Below are 17,944 nucleotides of genomic sequence, written 5' to 3'. Positions count from 1 at the left end.
ACTGGGGTTTTCTCTCTTCACTGATACTTGCTACCCAGTGCAGTCAGTCATCGATCAAGATTTTAGGGCCCTCCAGCTGACTTGATGCTGCTTCCTCTTTCAGTTGGAAGAGCTTTGGTAGCATGCTATACTTTCCTATACTGCCTTGGCTGAATTCTCAAGGTTTGTCTTTGAAGAAAAAAACAAACAAAAAACCAACCAACCAACCAAAAAAACCCTAAAATCGTCTTGGCAGACGTCTGTGCTGGTTTATCCAAGTCTCGCAAATTAGCGAGCAACGGAAAATGTGTATGACTTGGTTCAAACTGTCTGCAAAACCTGGATAGCAGTCAGAACAGGCAAATACTCAGGATTAGGAACAGTCTAGAGAGACATGCTCACTGGAGAGTAGAGGAGGAAGCAAAAGTGCAGTTATAGTAAACTTCCTTTCACAGTTAAATTATTCTATGAACTTTTTTACTTCACTGTGAGAGATTCCACAGATTTACAGGTACATGCAGCTTCACTTTGAAGCCCTAAACTTCCACCTGCCTGTTTCTTTACAGAAGCCCAATGTTAATTAGTGGAGTTCACATGGCATTCAGTACCAAAGTGTGTATCATGCATAAGTTAAAGGATCTGGGGACTAGAACCTGGGTCTGCAGAGCCTGAGACAACTGCTATTCCTACAGTACCACTGGGAGGCCACGCTAAGGCATAGCGAGGGAGCACTGTGGAGAGTAGGCACCGCAAGAAGTACTGCTCAAGAGACAGAGTGACGACCCTCTGATTGGCCAACTGCCCTATTTAACCCCAGAGGTTGCCCGGGCAATCACACAGACATCAGCCTGCTGCAATGCCAGACTTCCCTTGATCTCCAGTCTCTGACTCCAGCCTGTCTCTGACCCCGACTCTTGCCTCCTGAGTCCAGCCTGCTACTCCCTCTGATCTCCAGTCTCCAACCCCAGCCTCACTCTTCCTTACAGTCCACCTCTTCGGTTTCTTCCAACTCCAGATCAGTGACTACTGTCCCTGGTGTGCAGACCTCCACCCAGCTGTGACCGCTAGGCTAGACTGCCTGCGCCCTGGTCTCTTCTAAGAAGAGGTGGAGTTGTAAAGCTTCAGGACTATATATGTAAGTAAAAAAAGGTCAATATTTCATTAAGAAGGTTAGAAACCAATGTTTTTCATAATACTACTGCACACAAAATAATATTATGGATAATATATGTAACATGCACACATACATACATACAGAGTAGGCACATACTTTACCTATTAAGGCTTCAAAACAGTTGGCCATCGCATGACGTAGATCCGATTCCCTACAAAGGTCAGGTCCATGAGCATAAAGCATAAACCGATCCAGTTCCAGCTTCTACAAATACCAACACAATATGTGAAAAGTGGAAACAGTTGACCATTTGCACTATAAAAATACAAGCATTCAGGTTATATACGTTATTGTGGAACTTTGATGAAATTGAAAAGCAGTCTTCCAGCTAACAATGGTGCATAATTAGTCCTCAAATATAAAACTAGACTATTCTATTGTAGCTTACTATGTAAACAATTAAAGTTTGATATTGATCTCTTGACACAACTATCCAGGATAAAGAAAAATAGTCAAACCAAGGGTGGAAGGAAAGCCATAGGGAGCGATGGTAGTACTGACCTCTGTGGATGAGTTTGATGGGGGAAAAGAGGTAAGAATGAACCTAATCCTGTCTCATGTTTGAATGATGCCACAGTAGTATAATTTCATGATGTTTTTCCCTAAAGAAGTGGGGGAATTAAAGATGTGGAGAAAGATTTCACCAAAGAGAAGAGGAATAAAGTTAGAGAGAAATAACCTCGGTGGCCAGAATCCAATAAAAATCCATCTCCTTCCTGAAGCAGGCCTACCGCAGCAACACGTGGCAGTAGCAAATGCCTCTAGTCTGTGGAACAGTTAATCATAGAATATCAGGGCTGGAAGGGACCTCAGGAGGTCATCTAGTCCAACCCCTGCTCAAAGCAGGACCAATTTTTGCCCCAGATCCCTAAATGGCCCCCTCAAGGATTGAACTCACAACCCTGGGTTTAGCAGGCCAATGCTCAAACCACTGAGCTATCTCTCCCCCCACAGGGCCACATGGCTTTCTTTTTTCCCCAAATGTGCAATATTCACATCAGTCTGTTTTATAATCTATAGCAGTGGTTCTCAAACTAGGGGCGCCGCTTGTTCAGGGAAAACCCCTGGTGGGCCAGGCCGGTTTGTTTACCTGCCATGTCTGCAGGTTTGGCTGATCGCAGCTCCCACTGGCCGTGGTTTGCCGTTCCAGGCCAAAGGGGGCTGCAGAAAGTGGCGCGGGCCGAGGGACGTGCTGGCAGCCCTTCCCACAGCCCCCATTGGCCTGGAGCAGTGAACCACGGCCAGTGGGAGCCACGATCGGCCGAACCTGCGGATGCGGCAGATAAACAAACTGGCCTGGCCCACCAGGGGCTTTCCCTGAACAAGGGCGCCCCTAGTTTAAGAACCACTGATCTACAGGACTGCTTGCCTATATATACAGATACTGAGTCACACGTATCTTGTGATATATGATCATTCTGATATGGAAATGCCCATAAGAGTTACTAGGTTTCCTTTTACATAGTCATGAGATGTTAAGAGTAACAAGAAGGGTTTCTTCAGGTATGTTGGCAACAAGAAGAAAGCCAAGGAAAGTGTGGGCCCCTTACTGAATGAGGGAAGCAACCTAGTGACAGAGAATGTGGAAAAAGCTAATGTACTCAATGCTTTTTTGCCTCTGTCTCCACGAACAAGGTCAGCTCCCAGACTGCTGCGCTGGGCAACACAGCATGGGGAGTAGGTGGCCAGCCCTCTGTGGAGAAAGAAGTGGTTAGGGACTATTTCGAAAAGCTGGACGTGCACAAGTCCATGGGGCCGGATGTGTTGCATCCGAGAGTGCTAAAGGAGTTGGCGGCTGTGATTGCAGAGCCATTGGCCATTATCTTTGAAAACTCATGGCGATCGGGGGAAGTCCCGGACGACTGGAAAAAGGCTAATGTAGTGCCCATCTTTAAAAAAGGGAAGGAGGAGGATCCTGGGAACTACAGGCCAGTCAGCCTCACCTCAGTCCCTGGAAAAATCATGGAGCAGGTCCTCAAGGAATCAATCCTGAAGCACTTACACGAGAGGAAAGTGATCAGGAACAGTCAGCATGGATTCACCAAGGGAAGGTCATGCCTGACTAATCTAATCGCCTTCTATGATGAGATTACTGGTTCTGTGGATGAAGGGAAAGCAGTGGATGTATTGTTTCTTGACTTTAGCAAAGCTTTTGACACGGTCTCCCACAGTATTCTTGTCAGCAAGTTAAAGTAGTATGGGCTGGATGAATGCACTATAAGGTGGGTAGAAAGCTGGCTAGATTGTCGGGCTCAACGGGTAGTGATCAATGGCTCCATGTCTAGTTGGCAGCCGGTGTCAAGTGGAGTGCCCCAAGGGTCGGTCCTGGAGCCGGTTTTGTTCAATATCTTCATCAATGATCTGGAGGATGGTGTGGATTGCACTCTCAGCAAATTTGCGGATGATACTAAACTAGGAGGAGTGGTAGATACGGTGGCAGGTAGGGATAGGATACAGAGGGACCTAGACAAATTGGAGGATTGGGCCAAAAGAAATCTGATGAGGTTCAACAAGGATAAGTGCAGGGTCCTGCACTTAGGATGGAAGAATCCAATGCACCGCTACAGACTAGGGACCGAATGGCTAGGCAGCAGTTCTGCAGAAAAGGACCTAGGGGTTACAGTGGACGAGAACCTGGATATGAGTCAACAGTGTGCCCTTGTTGCCAAGAAGGCCAATGGCATTTTGGGATGTATAAGTAGGGGCATAGCCAGCAGATCGAGGGACGTGATCTTTCCCCTCTATTCGACATTGGTGAGGCCTCATCTGGAGTACTGTGTCCAGTTTTGGGCCCCACACTACAAGAAGGATGTGGAAAAATTGGAGAGAGTCCAGCAGAGGGCAACAAAAATGATTAGGGGTCTGGAACACATGACTTATGAGGAGAGGCTGAGGGAACTGGGATTGTTTAGTCTACAGAAGAGAAGAATGAGGGGGGATTTGATAGCTGCTTTCAACTACCTGAGAGGTGGTTCCAGAGAGGATGGTTCTAGACTATTCTCAGTGGTAGAAGAGCACAGGACAAGGAGTAATGGTCTCAAGTTGCAGTGGGGGAGGTTTAGGTTGGATATTAGGAAAAACTTTTTCACTAGGAGGGTGGTGAAAATCATAGAAAATCATATTCTATGATTCTATGATTCATCTTTTTGACACAAAGCCATTAAAGAAATTTTTGAAGACGAGAATCATAGAATATCAGGGTTGGAAAGGACCTCAGGAGGTCATCTAGTCCAACGCCCTGCTCAAAGCAGGACCAATCCCCAACTAAATCATCTCAGCCAGGTCTTTGTCAAGCCTGAGCTTAAAAACTTCTAAGGAAGGAGATTCCACCACCTCCCTAGGTAACGCATTCCAGTGTTTCACCACCCTCCTAGCGAAAAAGTTTTTCCTAATATCTAACCTAAACCTCTCCCACTGCAACTTGAGACCATTACTCCTTGTCCTGTCCTCTTCTACCACTGAGAATAATCTGGAACCATCCTCTTTGGAACCACCTCTCAGGTAGTTGAAAGCAGCTATCAAATCCCCCCTCATTCTTCTCTTCTGCAGACTAAACAATCCCAGTTCCCTCAGCCTCTCCTCATAAGTCATGTGTTCCAGTCCCCTAATCATTTTTGTTGCCCTCCGCTGGACTCTCCCCAATTTTTCCACATCCTTCTTGTAGTGTGGGGCCCAAAACTGGACACAGTACTCCAGATGAGGCCTCACCAATGTCGAATAGAGGGGAACGATCACGTCCCTCGATCTGCTGGCAATGCCCCTACTTATACATCCCAAAATGCCATTGGCCTTCTCGGTAACAACGGCACACTTTTGACTCATATCCAGCTTCTCGTCCACTGTAACCCCTAGGTCCTTTCCTGCAGAACTGCTGCCTAGCCATTCGGTCCCTAGTCTGTAGCGGTGCATGGGATTCTTCTGTCCTAAGTGCAGGACTCTGCACTTGTCCTTGTTGAACCTCATCAGATTTCTTTTGGCCCAATCCTCTAATGTGTCTAGGTCCCTCTATATCCTCTGTATCCTATTCCTACCCTCCAGCGTATCTACCTCTCCTCCCAGTTTAGTGTCATCTGCAAACCTGCTGAGGGTGCAATCCACACCATCCTCCAGATCATCTATGAAGATATTGAACAAAACAAACAAAAAAAACGATATTTGTGCATTTTGCAAAATGTGTATTAGAATAGGTTTTCCCCAAACTGGTGTAAGATTCCACAGACCAGCTTCTCATTAGTTTTCAACTGTATCCCCCTAGGGTGCATTTAATAGGTGAGGATGGAGAACTGAAACAGTTTAGAGATGTATGGTCTGAAATGCATTTCAATTTAAAAAAAAAGTGTGTTGAATTTTCGATAAAACCTATGTGCCATATAACAAAAAAGATATCACTTATATTACACTGCACTTTGTAAACTGAGGCAAGCTGCTCTGAAGAATCAACATCAAAATAAAATATTGTGGTTTACATTGAATTTAATCTTCTCAAAGGTTATTTTCTGCTTTTAGTGTCAACTCCAATTTTTCCAGCTTAATACTTTTTTGAATAAATTAATTTCAGATTTGATCAAGGTAGGTTGCCAATATCTTTTCTAAAACTGGATTATAAAGTAATTTGAGAGCAACAGAAATTGGTAGTTTGAATCCCAAAATTATGCAAACAATTTGGGTGCACCAATACCTAGAATAAAATAGGGACTTTGAGAAAGGTAGGTGGCCTACAGGTGCATCTAAAACAGTCTGCCAAAAACAAACAAAAACAAACAAACAAAGCAAACCTATCTTTGGCAAATCAAACGTGTCCCACTCTGAGCTACAGCAATGGTTGAAGGAGACTCCTAAAAGGAAAACCCAGGTGCTCTGTGTCTCCATATGTAGATACAGGATATAAGGTGTGGTCTACACTGGGGGGTGAGGCGGGAGAGGAGAGGTCGATCTAAGTTACGCAACTTCAGCTATGTGAATAACGTAGCTGAAGTCGACATACTTAGATCTACTCACCACGGTGTCTTCACTGCGGTGAGTTGACAGCTGAAGCTCCCCTGTTGACTCCGCCTGTGCCTCTCGCTCCGGCGGTGGAGTACCGGAGTCAACGGGAGAGTGCTTGGCAGTCGATTTATCGCATCTAGACTAGAAGCGATAAATTGACCCCCCGGTGGATCGATCACTGCCCACGATCCTGTGGGTAATGTAGACAAGCCCTTAGAGAAGATGGGCCAGCTCAGCCAGAAGAAATATTCCCACATATTGGATCCTAAGAGAAATCCACAGAGGACTAGGGCAAGCCACAATACAGAAGAATCTACCTCGTATTATTCAACCATGACCTTTCCAGACAATTACAGACCAACATATACCGGAGATCTTACTTATCTTCTTTGAACTGAAGAAAGTTTGAAGCAGTGTGATGTTGTAGAGGGATATTTAAACTGGGCTCGGGGAGAAGGGGAGGGAAGGGACGATGGAAACAAAGCATCCCCCCAAAAATCAGGTACTTTTATATTTAATAAATAAAATATATTTACATTATAAAACATGCTATAAGATACAGAAGCAACTTTCTCAAAAGATGCCATAAATGTGGTAACATATTTAGAACATGGATATTTTTAAGAACATATGCACCATTTTCACACAGGATTTTAAATGATAAAGCATGTTAAAGTGTCAGGTAGTTTAACAACAACATATTTATGAATGGAGCTTTGATTGAAAAGCTTTTCTGTAATCTGTACTGTCTTGGTCAGTATGTACTTAAAGAAGCCCTTTGGAAGAAAATTACTGGATTCATTCCTTGCCTCTCCATTCCTGACAGGAAATGAAGAGCACAAGGACAGGAAGTTAAATGCAAAATCTTTGACAATAATTCTGGACTTGATCATACATTTTAAAATTATTGGCTATGGAGAAAGAAGACTAAAAAGGGCATTTTGAAACCATAGGTAATATATTTAGAGTATCAATTTTGGGTGGTGTAATCTTAGTAAATCTTTGGCCTGCAATATTGTTGTTGTTACAGGAGGGAGGGTGTTTCTTTTAAATCAAATGTAGTAAGATTTTCACTGTTAACAAACCCAAATTTGAACAACAGAATACCAAACCATCATGAAAATGGTTTTAATTGGGTTTCTGTAGCATATTCCAATCTTAGTATCACAGAGAAAATTTTAAAAAATCCACCAAAAACGTATCACTCACAGAATCTAACAACAAGCTAAAGTTCATAGAACTTCTTGTATTTTTATAATATTATTCTTTGCCAGAAGGCAGTAAACCTGAAAAGTGAATATCCAGGCTGGGAAATAATCAGACAGAGTTTTCTCATCTTTCTCCCCCTACGCTTTCTTGCTACATAAGCTGTACTTACTATAGGTTCTTCTACAACTATCAAATTTGCTCTTCAATTATCCATTCACTACCTACATTCACTAGCTCCAGTGCAACAAACGGTTAAATATATGGAGGCCTTAATGACAGGAGCCCTAGAAGTCCGTATATTAGCTGAAGGAGTCACTCCTCCTGAATGCCCCCTCCATACCCCTCCCTCCCCTTATCAGATTCCAAATTTGGCTTCCTCAAAGTTTACTTGAAAAACTAATGACAGAGCTAGTGACCAAACTCAAATCCAAAACATATAGTAAAGACACTGATAGGTGGACAGACAGACCAGTAACTAACCCACCCACTGCCAGACATCATAGCTACAGAATTCCAGTAAAGAGATAAAAATGCCTGTACATACCTTGGCCAGCATTGCAAGATGCTGATTCTGAACAATGGCAGTGCGATATGTAGCTAACCCCCCTTCCTCTAGGCTTGGAAACAGGTAGTACAAATGGACGCTGCAATGAAAAAGTTCAAATGGTCTCAACACTGATACATTTGCTATTAGTGTCTATACCAATTAGTTGCTGTTCTGTGGGATGCTGACACCTCAACATGTTCTCTAATGGGTGACAAAGTTCCCTCTCCACAACAGAACTTCACCAGAGCTATGGTAAAAACTTGTTTGTTTGTTTTTAAACTGTATTGTGTAGATCATCTTTTTACTATTTAGCATACAATTTTTAACTACCTGAAATCACACATATTTTCACCTTCTCTGCAGAGTTCAATGGTAGCTTGGACCTCTACAACAAAAGAATGCTGGGGCAAAACACTCAGTTAGAGCAGGCAGTCTTCAGGGTGAGGGAAAACAGCTTGATTCCAGACAGGCAAACACAGTAAGGAGACACCATTCAGTCAAATCTGGCCCAAGGTGTAGGGGGTTTTTAAAAATGCTTTTACAATACTATTTTTTTTAATTCCACTGAAAAGTTTGGGTTTTTGTTTGTTTGTTTGTTTTTAAAGGCAAACCTCTCCCTGAAGCTACTGCAAACCGAACATTGCAACAGTGTGCACAAGAGCCTGATGATAGTGAAACTGCATAGTAACTGGCTACGCACAAGTGAAATCAACTACCCTATTTTTATCCAAGGTGACACATCTGGAAAAATATAATTAAGAGTATATATAGTGAAAAATTAATCAGGAACAAACATAATGGACTTCCAAAAGGCCTTTATTAAAGTAGTTCATGAGTAATTAAGGAATTAATTTAAGGAAATTAAGTACAATCATGGATTATAAATTGGCTAACAGTCTGTAGAAGAAAGCAGGAATTAAATCGTCCATCCAAGATCTGCAAAAGTGACCAGTGATTTTGGGTGCCTTAGTTTACAAGAGCCCAATCTCAAAGACAATGAGGAGACAGGATCTTTAGAGAGAGTGTGCTCAGCATGCTCTGTAAAATTAACCCCCCTTGAGCTATCTCAAGATGGTCATGCAAAAATTAAAGTGTGACACACTGTACCTCAAAATAACACCCTGTACCTACATATTCACCATAGTTATATAACTATAATATGTTATGTACTAAGTATGCCCTGTGAGGTATCATTTGAAAAGCCAGGATTGTTGAACATTACTATCCTGTTGAATTGTATGTATTACCATTGTAACTAACGCCATGAAGTTTTGCATGTGTGTTACTGAAATATGTTGTGAGTTTGGGAGATGCCCACAGTTAGCCTTTCCGTGGCAACAAAGGAGCAACTAACACCTCCAAGACAGATTAACATCAGAACTAGTCAGCCATGTGTTGATGGCCTATCAAGGAGAGTCTACTCTCCCAGTGGACCCGTCCCAAAGACTCCTGAGAGAGCACATACAAGATGGAGGCTGTCTAACCCCTGTGACACAACGAGGATCTTTCCAGCACTTGGAAGAGAGTATAAAATATGGGGGAATGACATTGCCACTTCGCCTCTCTCCTCCCCCATTTCAACACCTGGAAGCAAGAACATTTGCAAGACAAAGGGAAACATCCTTGAACTGGGGAGAAGGGATGGTCCTAACTAGGTTTTCTAGTTAGTATGAATTATGAATTGAATTCTGCCTGCAACACCCAGTACGGTGATGTAGAACTACTTGATTCAAATCTTGCTTAGTCTGATAAAGTTTAGGATTTAGACTGTGATTTTATCTTTTATTTCTTATGTAACCAACTCTGACCTTTATGCCAAACGCTTATAATCACTTAAAATCTATCTTTCTGTAGTTGAACTTATTTTAATGTTTTATTTTTACCAGTTTGTCTAAGGTGCTTGAGGATTCTACTCAGACTACAAAGGCTGGGGCATGTCCACTACACTTTGAAGGAGTGGCAAACTAATTAATGAGCTTACACTGATCAAGAAGGTCTTGAGTGGTGTACATTCTGGGGTACAAAGCTGGAGCTGGGGGGATTTGCTGGTGTCTCCCTGTGTATAGTTCATGAGTGACTGTGAGAGCCTGCAAGTAACTTTGGGTGTGCCTTCAAAGGCTAATGGCTATGTGAGAGCAAAGCCTGAAGGGGCTGCTTGTCACTAGCAGAGCAGTATGAGAGGTACCCTGATATAGAGACTAAAAGGGGACACAGCAGTCTCACAGTCCAGGTTGTACGCCAGAGGGTATCACATAAGGTACCTAAAATCATTAGTCAGTTTTAAAAATCTGGGCCTCAATTTAACAAAAGGTTAACAGTGAGGTATCATAAGGGTCCATACAGTGATGTTTCACATATTCATCAATGATCTCGAAAAGCGTGCAAAGAGCAAGATGACAAGAAATTATTTAAATCAGACAACAATAAAAACTGCTCAATTGTTTTCCTCAACTGGGGCAAAAGTTAGGTGAATGGGCTATACGATTGTTGAGATACTGACAAATGCAAGGTATCACATATTGGGAGGAATAATCTGAACTACTTGTTGCTGAGTTCTTGTAATTATGTCAAATTTAAAAAAATGTAAAAATGTAAAAAAGGATAAAGGTTTATATAGATAACAAAAACTTTCAATTACTTTAGATCGGGTATTCTGGCCCACTGGATCACAGACACACACACTTGTTTGTATACAAGTATGCAATATATCTCTAGAGAGGAAGAGGGATTATTTCAGATCTCCTTCTAAAACATTTCTTTATTAGAGAATGGTAACAAACTAGACATCTAGAAGTTGCATATTTTAATGCACTACAGTAATAGCGTTTATGAGTGTGGTGTGGATCTCTCAGAAATGTCATTGTCGTTTCAGAGGTTAACACTGAAAACGAAGGATTTGTCTCCAATGTGGGGTAATGTGCTTTATGAGGGTGTGATTTCCAACGCATGCTCACATGTTTGACGTTAATTGGTCTATAGACCCTGATGATGCACACTAAAGGGTCTCTAGTGCACTTTAACACAGTACTATTTTGAACAGCACTACGTTAAAGCGCAAATGCGCAAAACAATAATACACTTTAGAAATCATAACCCCATAAAGCATGATACCCCATTGCATACACAAGCCCAAAATGTACACTGAAATTTATATATAAATCCAAATATACAGGTTTGTAAGTCTCAGAGGATTGTGTACTACTAAACAGTAGTTTTTAAGCAGTAATACTAGGAATTTGTGTTCTATCACCAAAAAATTTACCTCCACTCCCCTTCTAGAAAAGGCCACAGATTTTTAAAGTAAAGTAAAGAAATAGATATTGACAGACACGTGGCCCGTAATCCAGAGTAGCTGTTGGGTATCAGAGGATAGTTACAGAAGTGCAATTTTGTTATCCATAATACCATGAGCTTTTTAAAAAGCCTCCCCTTAAGCACACTGACTACTTCCCTCTTAAAAATGGGCTGACAAGGGCTCTGGAAAAGGATTTAAAATCTTTCACATTGAATGCTGATATTGCTGTTTGTCACAAATGGCACTTTTCACCAAGCTGGCTGCCACCTGCACTAGGCTGAGAAAGGCCAGTACTTTTGTAATTTTTCAGTATTTACTACTTTCAGAAGACTCGGTTTAGCAAAATGGGGTGTGATTTTTAATGAACTGTGAATTTTGTTTTGTGTTATTATTTTCAAATGGTTTGTACATGTAAATATATTCTTGAAAGACAAGATGCAAGCTGTGCCCCTAAGGACTGAGGTTTAGAGAATAATCCCCCTAAAAAATTCTACACATTCAATATTGCTTGTAAACACCACTCTTGAGATTAGAGGGGAAGAGATCAAGGGAAGGCATGGAAACAAAATGACACATTTAAAAATAATCTCTCTCCTTTTTATAAATTGGTTATAAGCTCTAAAGTATTTGGCCCAAGACAAGTTGATCTCCTACAGTCATGAGCAACTTCAAATAGCATTTGACAGGACAGAGACATTAGCCTTTCATTTTGTAATCTTACTCTTCACAGCGCCAGCATTGTAAGAGGCTTGAAAAGAAGTATACGCAGATGTGCGGCTCTTAAAATCATTGCAAGGATACAGGCCAGCAAATACACCGACTATCCAAACCTACACATTTGAAAGTGTAATACAGTTGAATGTTAAGGAAAAAATATATGATAGCTGACGAATGAGACACAATATAGAACTGTATAGAAACATTCCACACTTACCTAGTTAAAAATTCCACCACAGCATCTCCCAAAAATTCTAAACGTTCATTGTGGTTAATCCTGAAAAAGTGTTTTGAGATTTATTGTCAGTAACCCCAATGAATTTTGGTTATTTGTACAGTAAAGTTTAATTCTTTTGGTGATCAGGAAGGGAAATGATCCTGCTACTTTTCTATTTTGATACTTTCATCTCTGATATTGTAGCAAAGAATATGTGGGTTATCACACTCAGAACTGATACCACAGGTCTTTGAATCTTCATAGATGATTTATCAGCATTTAACAGGGAGAAAGGAAGCAGAATTTCTGAATAGCGGTGTGTAATGGCATGCTGAGATCAGGCTTTTTAAAGACCAGGTGATTTAAATAAATCACCAACCTTAGCTCTGTGCACTGCTGAGGAGATGTCTACAATAAACAAACACCTCCTGGACCTGATGACTCTACAATGGATTTGTTGGTGCATCTCCAACTCCATGGTAGTCTGTATGTGCTTTTATTTTTCACAGTCCCTTTAATGTCAAAGACAAGTGTCCTCTGCCCCTTTTCTGAGATTTCCTTCAGGCTCGTAGGAGGACTTACTAGAACAGAAGAAGATACCTTCAAAGACTCTATCAAACTAATAAGAGCTATGTTCCCTCTCTTTTCCTCTCTTGGGGTCCTCCTATCTCTCTTGTTCTCATTTTTTTTATTGCTTCTATGAGTACTCTATCTTTTCTTTTTGTTTAAATTTTTTTTTCAAGCCCTCCCCCATTAACAGGTTTATTAATAGGTAAGGGACAGAAAGCTAGGCACTACCAATTGAGTAAGATAGGGAACTAGTCTCAGTAGAGAATATCTCAAGCTGCAGCAAGTATTTATGCATGCTTAACTTTAAGCACGTGGAGTAGCCCTATTGATTTCATAGGTCATGTTTGCAGAATCGAGGCCTAAGACACTGGTGGTTTCTTTCCAGAGCTCCCTTTTCAAGTGTCTGACAGCATTTATTGCCATTTGCTCTTGCTCAAATTATTAAATCACTTATCTAACTTTTTAAAAAGCAGAACTTCAGTAGGGGTTCAAGCACCAAGTGCTATTTAAAAGCAAAGTGTTAGTTATAATATAACTTCTCTTTGTAGAGGCATAATGGCAAACAAATCGGAGAAGTATGGATTTTCCAGTCCATTCAGCGGAGATAGTACAATTATTGAGTGCTTTCTCCTTGTTTTTCTTTCCCTTTGGGAGAAGGAGTGAATTTTTGATGGATATTAGACTTATACTTGCAAATATTATTTTACAATTGGGAGTACAATACTGTAAATACACCAGAACTCAAAGAACAATCTAAAGGGACTAGAATGAATCTTTAAGCTCAGCCCTGAGTAGCAGCACCATCCCATGGGGAGCGTCACTCAGAATCACAATTCCTCCTCTGCTGCTCTCAACTTGCCCCAAAGCGGGATGGGGATTGGAATAATTTACAACAACCTTTTAGGGTTGTATAGCGTCATGCACCCAGCATTCACCTCATCCATTTGTTCACAAGTGTTCCTGCTTCCTCAGCCCACACCCAGAGCTGTACTCTGGGAGAGTCTTACATGGCTGTGCATGGAGGTAGAATCACAGGAACGGAGGGCTGGCAGGGAACTCAAGAGGTCATCAAGTCCAGCCCCTATACTGAGGCAGGACCAAGTATACCTAGACCATCCTTGATGGGTGCTTGTCCAATCTGTTCTTAAAAACCTTCAATGATGGGGATCCCACAATCTCCCTATTCCAGATCCTACCTACTCTTACAGTTAGAATTTTTTTCCTAATTTCTAACCTTAATCTCCCTTGCTGCAGAATATGCCCATTACTCCTTGGCCTACCTTTAGTGGACAAGGAGAACAATTGAATATCATTCTCTTTTTTAACAGCCCTGAACATATTTGCAGACTGTTATCAGGTCCCTCCTCAGTCTTCATTTCTCACGACTAAACATGCCCAGTTTGTTTTACTTTTTCTCATAGGTCAGGTTTTCTAAACCTTTTATCGTTTTTGTTGCTCTCCTCTGGACTCTCTCTAATTTGTCCACAGCTTTCCTAACGTGTGGTGCTCAGAATTGGACAGCACTGAGTAGAGTGGGACAATTACCTCCCACGTCTTACTTATGACACTCCTGTTAACACACCTCAGAGTGATATTAGCCTTTTTAGCAACTGCATCACATTGTTGATTTATATTCAATTTGTGATCCTCTATAACCCCCAGATCTATTTCAGCAGTACCACCACGTAGACATTTATTCTCCATTTTGTAGTTGTGCACTTAATTTTTAAGTTTTCCTTCCCAAATGCAGTACTTTGCACTTGTCTTTATTGAATCTTGTTGATTTCAGACCAATTTTCTAATTCTCTAATAGGTAGGATGACCCAAGTCTCTCTTACTCACTTTGGTTAGCCCCGCAGGACCAGGGCACCTAGAAGTGATTACAAAGCATGTCCTAAATGCAAATTTTAAGCAATACAAATGTAATTCATTTGCACAGAATTCTTAGTGACTTAGTTAACTATTGTACTTGTAATTATAATTATTATAATTGGTTATTAAACTAAACAATTACTTTTGTAGTAAACATATTGTTCCATGTTATTATATATATATTCATTTATATTGGGCCAAATTCTGTGTCACCCATGCTCATTTTGAGTGATACTTTACTTCATCAGTAGCCTTGTTGATTTCAATAGGACTATTCATGGAGTAAGATACTACTCACTGTGAGTAAGGGTGGCACAGAATCTAGTTCCTGATCATTTTTTAAGTACAGTGGAAAGTTTGTGCTATGCACATGCAGTAAAATAAATGTAGCATTTCGCTGTCCACCATTTGAGCTGTCCAAACAGAAGTATTAATGATTCTTTTAAGTTTTGTGGACTGAAGCAGATTTTCTTTAGGGGCTCTCTTAAATGTCTTGTTCACTGGATGCATTAAAGAACTGGTGCTTGGTTTTCTGTGCCTTTACAAAAGGATGTTTTTTGGCAAATGGTGTCTTTGCAAGTTCAGAGTAACGCCCTTTTTAAAAGACTTTTTCTATTCACCACTCTTACTGGTCATCTTTTTCAAAAAAGCCACTTGATTTTATTAAAAAACCCAAAACAATATTTTTGGAGCAATTTTTCTTTGCTTGCACATGCATATAAATAAGTATATGCACTTACGCACTTACTTCCCAATAGTTAAAACTCAGCTGGCTGTTTTGTTACAAAGGCTTTTAAGAAACTAGAGTTGAATTTTCATTTTTAGTTAACCTTCTAGGTCCAAGAAAAAGGCTGAACTACACACATTAGCACATAACTAAAATACTGAAAGCAAAGTATTAGCTGCTTTCTTTACCTGGAAGGAGTAGGATCATCTTGCCCAAGGCGGGACATAATGTTTATCAAGGTGTTTATTCCTGTAAAAATAAACCATACTAAACAGTTATTAAAAATCACCACCAATTTCACTGAAGTAATTTCTTCAAACGTTACTTTGTATTTACCATGCAAAACTCTCACTCTGCATTTAAAAAACCATACAAACAAAAAATGCCATTCGGTCAGTCAGAAAGCAGAAACACCACAGATGTAGAGTTAAATTACAGCAGGGCATTTTTATTCAGGTATAATCCTTTTAAGGACTAATGGCTAGCTAATGGCTGCCCATAGGAAACTGCTTTTACATTCATGGAGCCCAATCTAAAGTCACAGAAAGGCCAGGCTCCAAAAGAGATGGACCCTCCCCCTGCCCCCAACGTTGTATGAACAACAGACAATTTGTATTACTGCAGTTGCCTGTATTTAAGGGAGAATGAAGTTGTGCAGCAGAGCCCACACATTTGACAGCTGCACTGCTTCCATGTTTCAGCAAGTATTTCATAGCAGTGTTACAAAGGGGTCTCATTAATGAGACTTCTTCATTTTTATAAAATATACTTCAATATACTTATTGCATTATGAAAATATCAATAGATACGCGTATCAAAAATATAAGAAAGTATATTCTGTGATGTATTATCCTTGCTTATTTTGTCAGCTACTTGTTTGCTAATCTGTAAAATACAATCATTCAGAATAGATCTGCCAGTCATTTATTATTATTTTTTTAAAATTATTTGTATTACCATGTGCTCAAGCATTAGAAACTTCCACTAAAATTCTCTCCTAGAGATAATCTTCACTACAGTGTTAGCTCAAGGTATAATCCTTGAGTGTTGCCCCTAATCTGACTCCCATGCACACACAAAACTCTCTAGCTCCAGGTAAATGGTGCTTTAAACTCAAGATAGCTGGCCCTCAAGGGCAGCAAGGCCGGTGAGTGTGTGTTAAAGCTCAAGTGTTATTGAAGCTCCAGCTAGTAGTGAAATATGGATGTAGCTACTTTGTACTGCTAACACAACCACTCATTGTGACCACTGTCACTCCAGCTCGGCTAACTTCACAGAGTTAACTTGAGCTAACGCAGCAGTGAAGACAAGCCCTCAGGAGAATATAGACTGAACAGACATCAGTTAGGTGGCAGTTCTTCTTGGAGGCTAAGGATGGTGAGAGAGAAAACAATAATGGTGTAATTGCATACCCTTTTTTCTCATGTGCATGTGATGGACTTTTCGGTCTCCATACTTGGGCTGTCGAATCCCACAATTGGACAAGGAATTTCTTGCGTGGTCTGGATTCATTCCGAAGTTTAGGTGATGGCTTGGATGAGTCATGGCAAGCTAGAAAGAAGCACGTGCAAGTCAAAAACTGGGTTTATTTTTGAAAACGCTAAGAGCAAGGTTAGCTTGGTAGCTGCTAACAACAGCTATTTCTCAGTCTGAAGACATGCTATGATGTGCTGTTAGCAATTAGTAACTCTGGTTCAAGCAATTAAAATGTAGCATGTACGATTTCAGATATGTTACAAAACACACCATTTATGCCTGATCACCACTTAAACTAATTAACTTGTAAAAGCTTTTTAAAGAAATAAATTAGTTTTTGAACGAAAAAAAAGCGGAACTGTCAATTTGCCTTAAAATGCTTTGCTTGCTAACTTGCCTGAACTATGTTAAACAATGTGAAGATTTGCTTAGTACAAAAACCATGAAATCTAATACTGTTACTACATGGATGTATCTATATACTGCAATACCACCTCAAGCATTTGTAACTCAATACAAATATGTAAAGTATCAATAAGGAGAGCCTCGTCTTTTTTCGGTAAAAGACAGATGATCTAATTTTTGCTCACCAAAGGCCAGACTCTGCTACTCTTGCTCACAATGAATAGCCCTTTACTCTCATTGCGTTTGCTGGGACCCCTCTCAGAGCAACGTACTAGTGAAGGTGAATAGGAGTGGCAGACCTGAGCTCTATATTTAGTTTGTATTGTAAGCACTACCAGGAACTTGCATCTTTGCTGCTATCACTTTATAAATGGCAGCAGAAATGGGAGGTGTCAGTAGCAATTAATACAGCAAAGACAAAGACTTAGGCCCCAATCCTGCAAACACACATATGAGAATTGTTAGCAGCCCCATTGCGTTAAATGGGACTACTTACACGCAGAAAGTTATAAATGAAATTTGTGTAGGATTGGGGCCTTTGATGCCAAACAAAAAGCTTCTAAACAGCTCCTTTGCCCTCTTCGTTCAAACAAAGCTTATTTTAACTATTGTCAGACCGAATTGTTATTCAACTTACAGCATTTACTCCCAAATCCTTGTTAAATACCTAATTAATACTAACTACAGTTTGTCAAACCCATCCATCTAAAACACTTTACTCCTCTAAAATAGAACACACTAAAACTTATCAGAATAGTGAAACAAAAAAA

General features: G+C 40.6%; 1 protein-coding gene across 1 annotated transcript in view; it reads right to left on the bottom strand.

The window, feature by feature from the left end:
• Positions 1 to 17,944, bottom strand: part of DROSHA (drosha ribonuclease III) — a 105,182-nt gene that overhangs the window by 33,848 nt on the left and 53,390 nt on the right. The window contains exons 18-22 of the mRNA XM_074944984.1: positions 16,706 to 16,844; positions 15,482 to 15,542; positions 12,125 to 12,184; positions 7,893 to 7,992; positions 1,255 to 1,357 (exon numbers count right to left, since the gene is read on the bottom strand). Coding sequence (XP_074801085.1) covers positions 1,255 to 1,357; positions 7,893 to 7,992; positions 12,125 to 12,184; positions 15,482 to 15,542; positions 16,706 to 16,844 — 463 coding nt within the window. The remainder of the gene's footprint in view (positions 1 to 1,254; positions 1,358 to 7,892; positions 7,993 to 12,124; positions 12,185 to 15,481; positions 15,543 to 16,705; positions 16,845 to 17,944) is intronic.

Source organism: Natator depressus, chromosome 2 (assembly GCF_965152275.1).
Source record: "Natator depressus isolate rNatDep1 chromosome 2, rNatDep2.hap1, whole genome shotgun sequence".
NCBI lineage: Eukaryota > Metazoa > Chordata > Testudines > Cheloniidae > Natator > Natator depressus.
The sequence above is the reverse complement of the archived record's forward strand: the minus strand, read 5'-3'. Positions and strand labels throughout refer to the sequence as shown.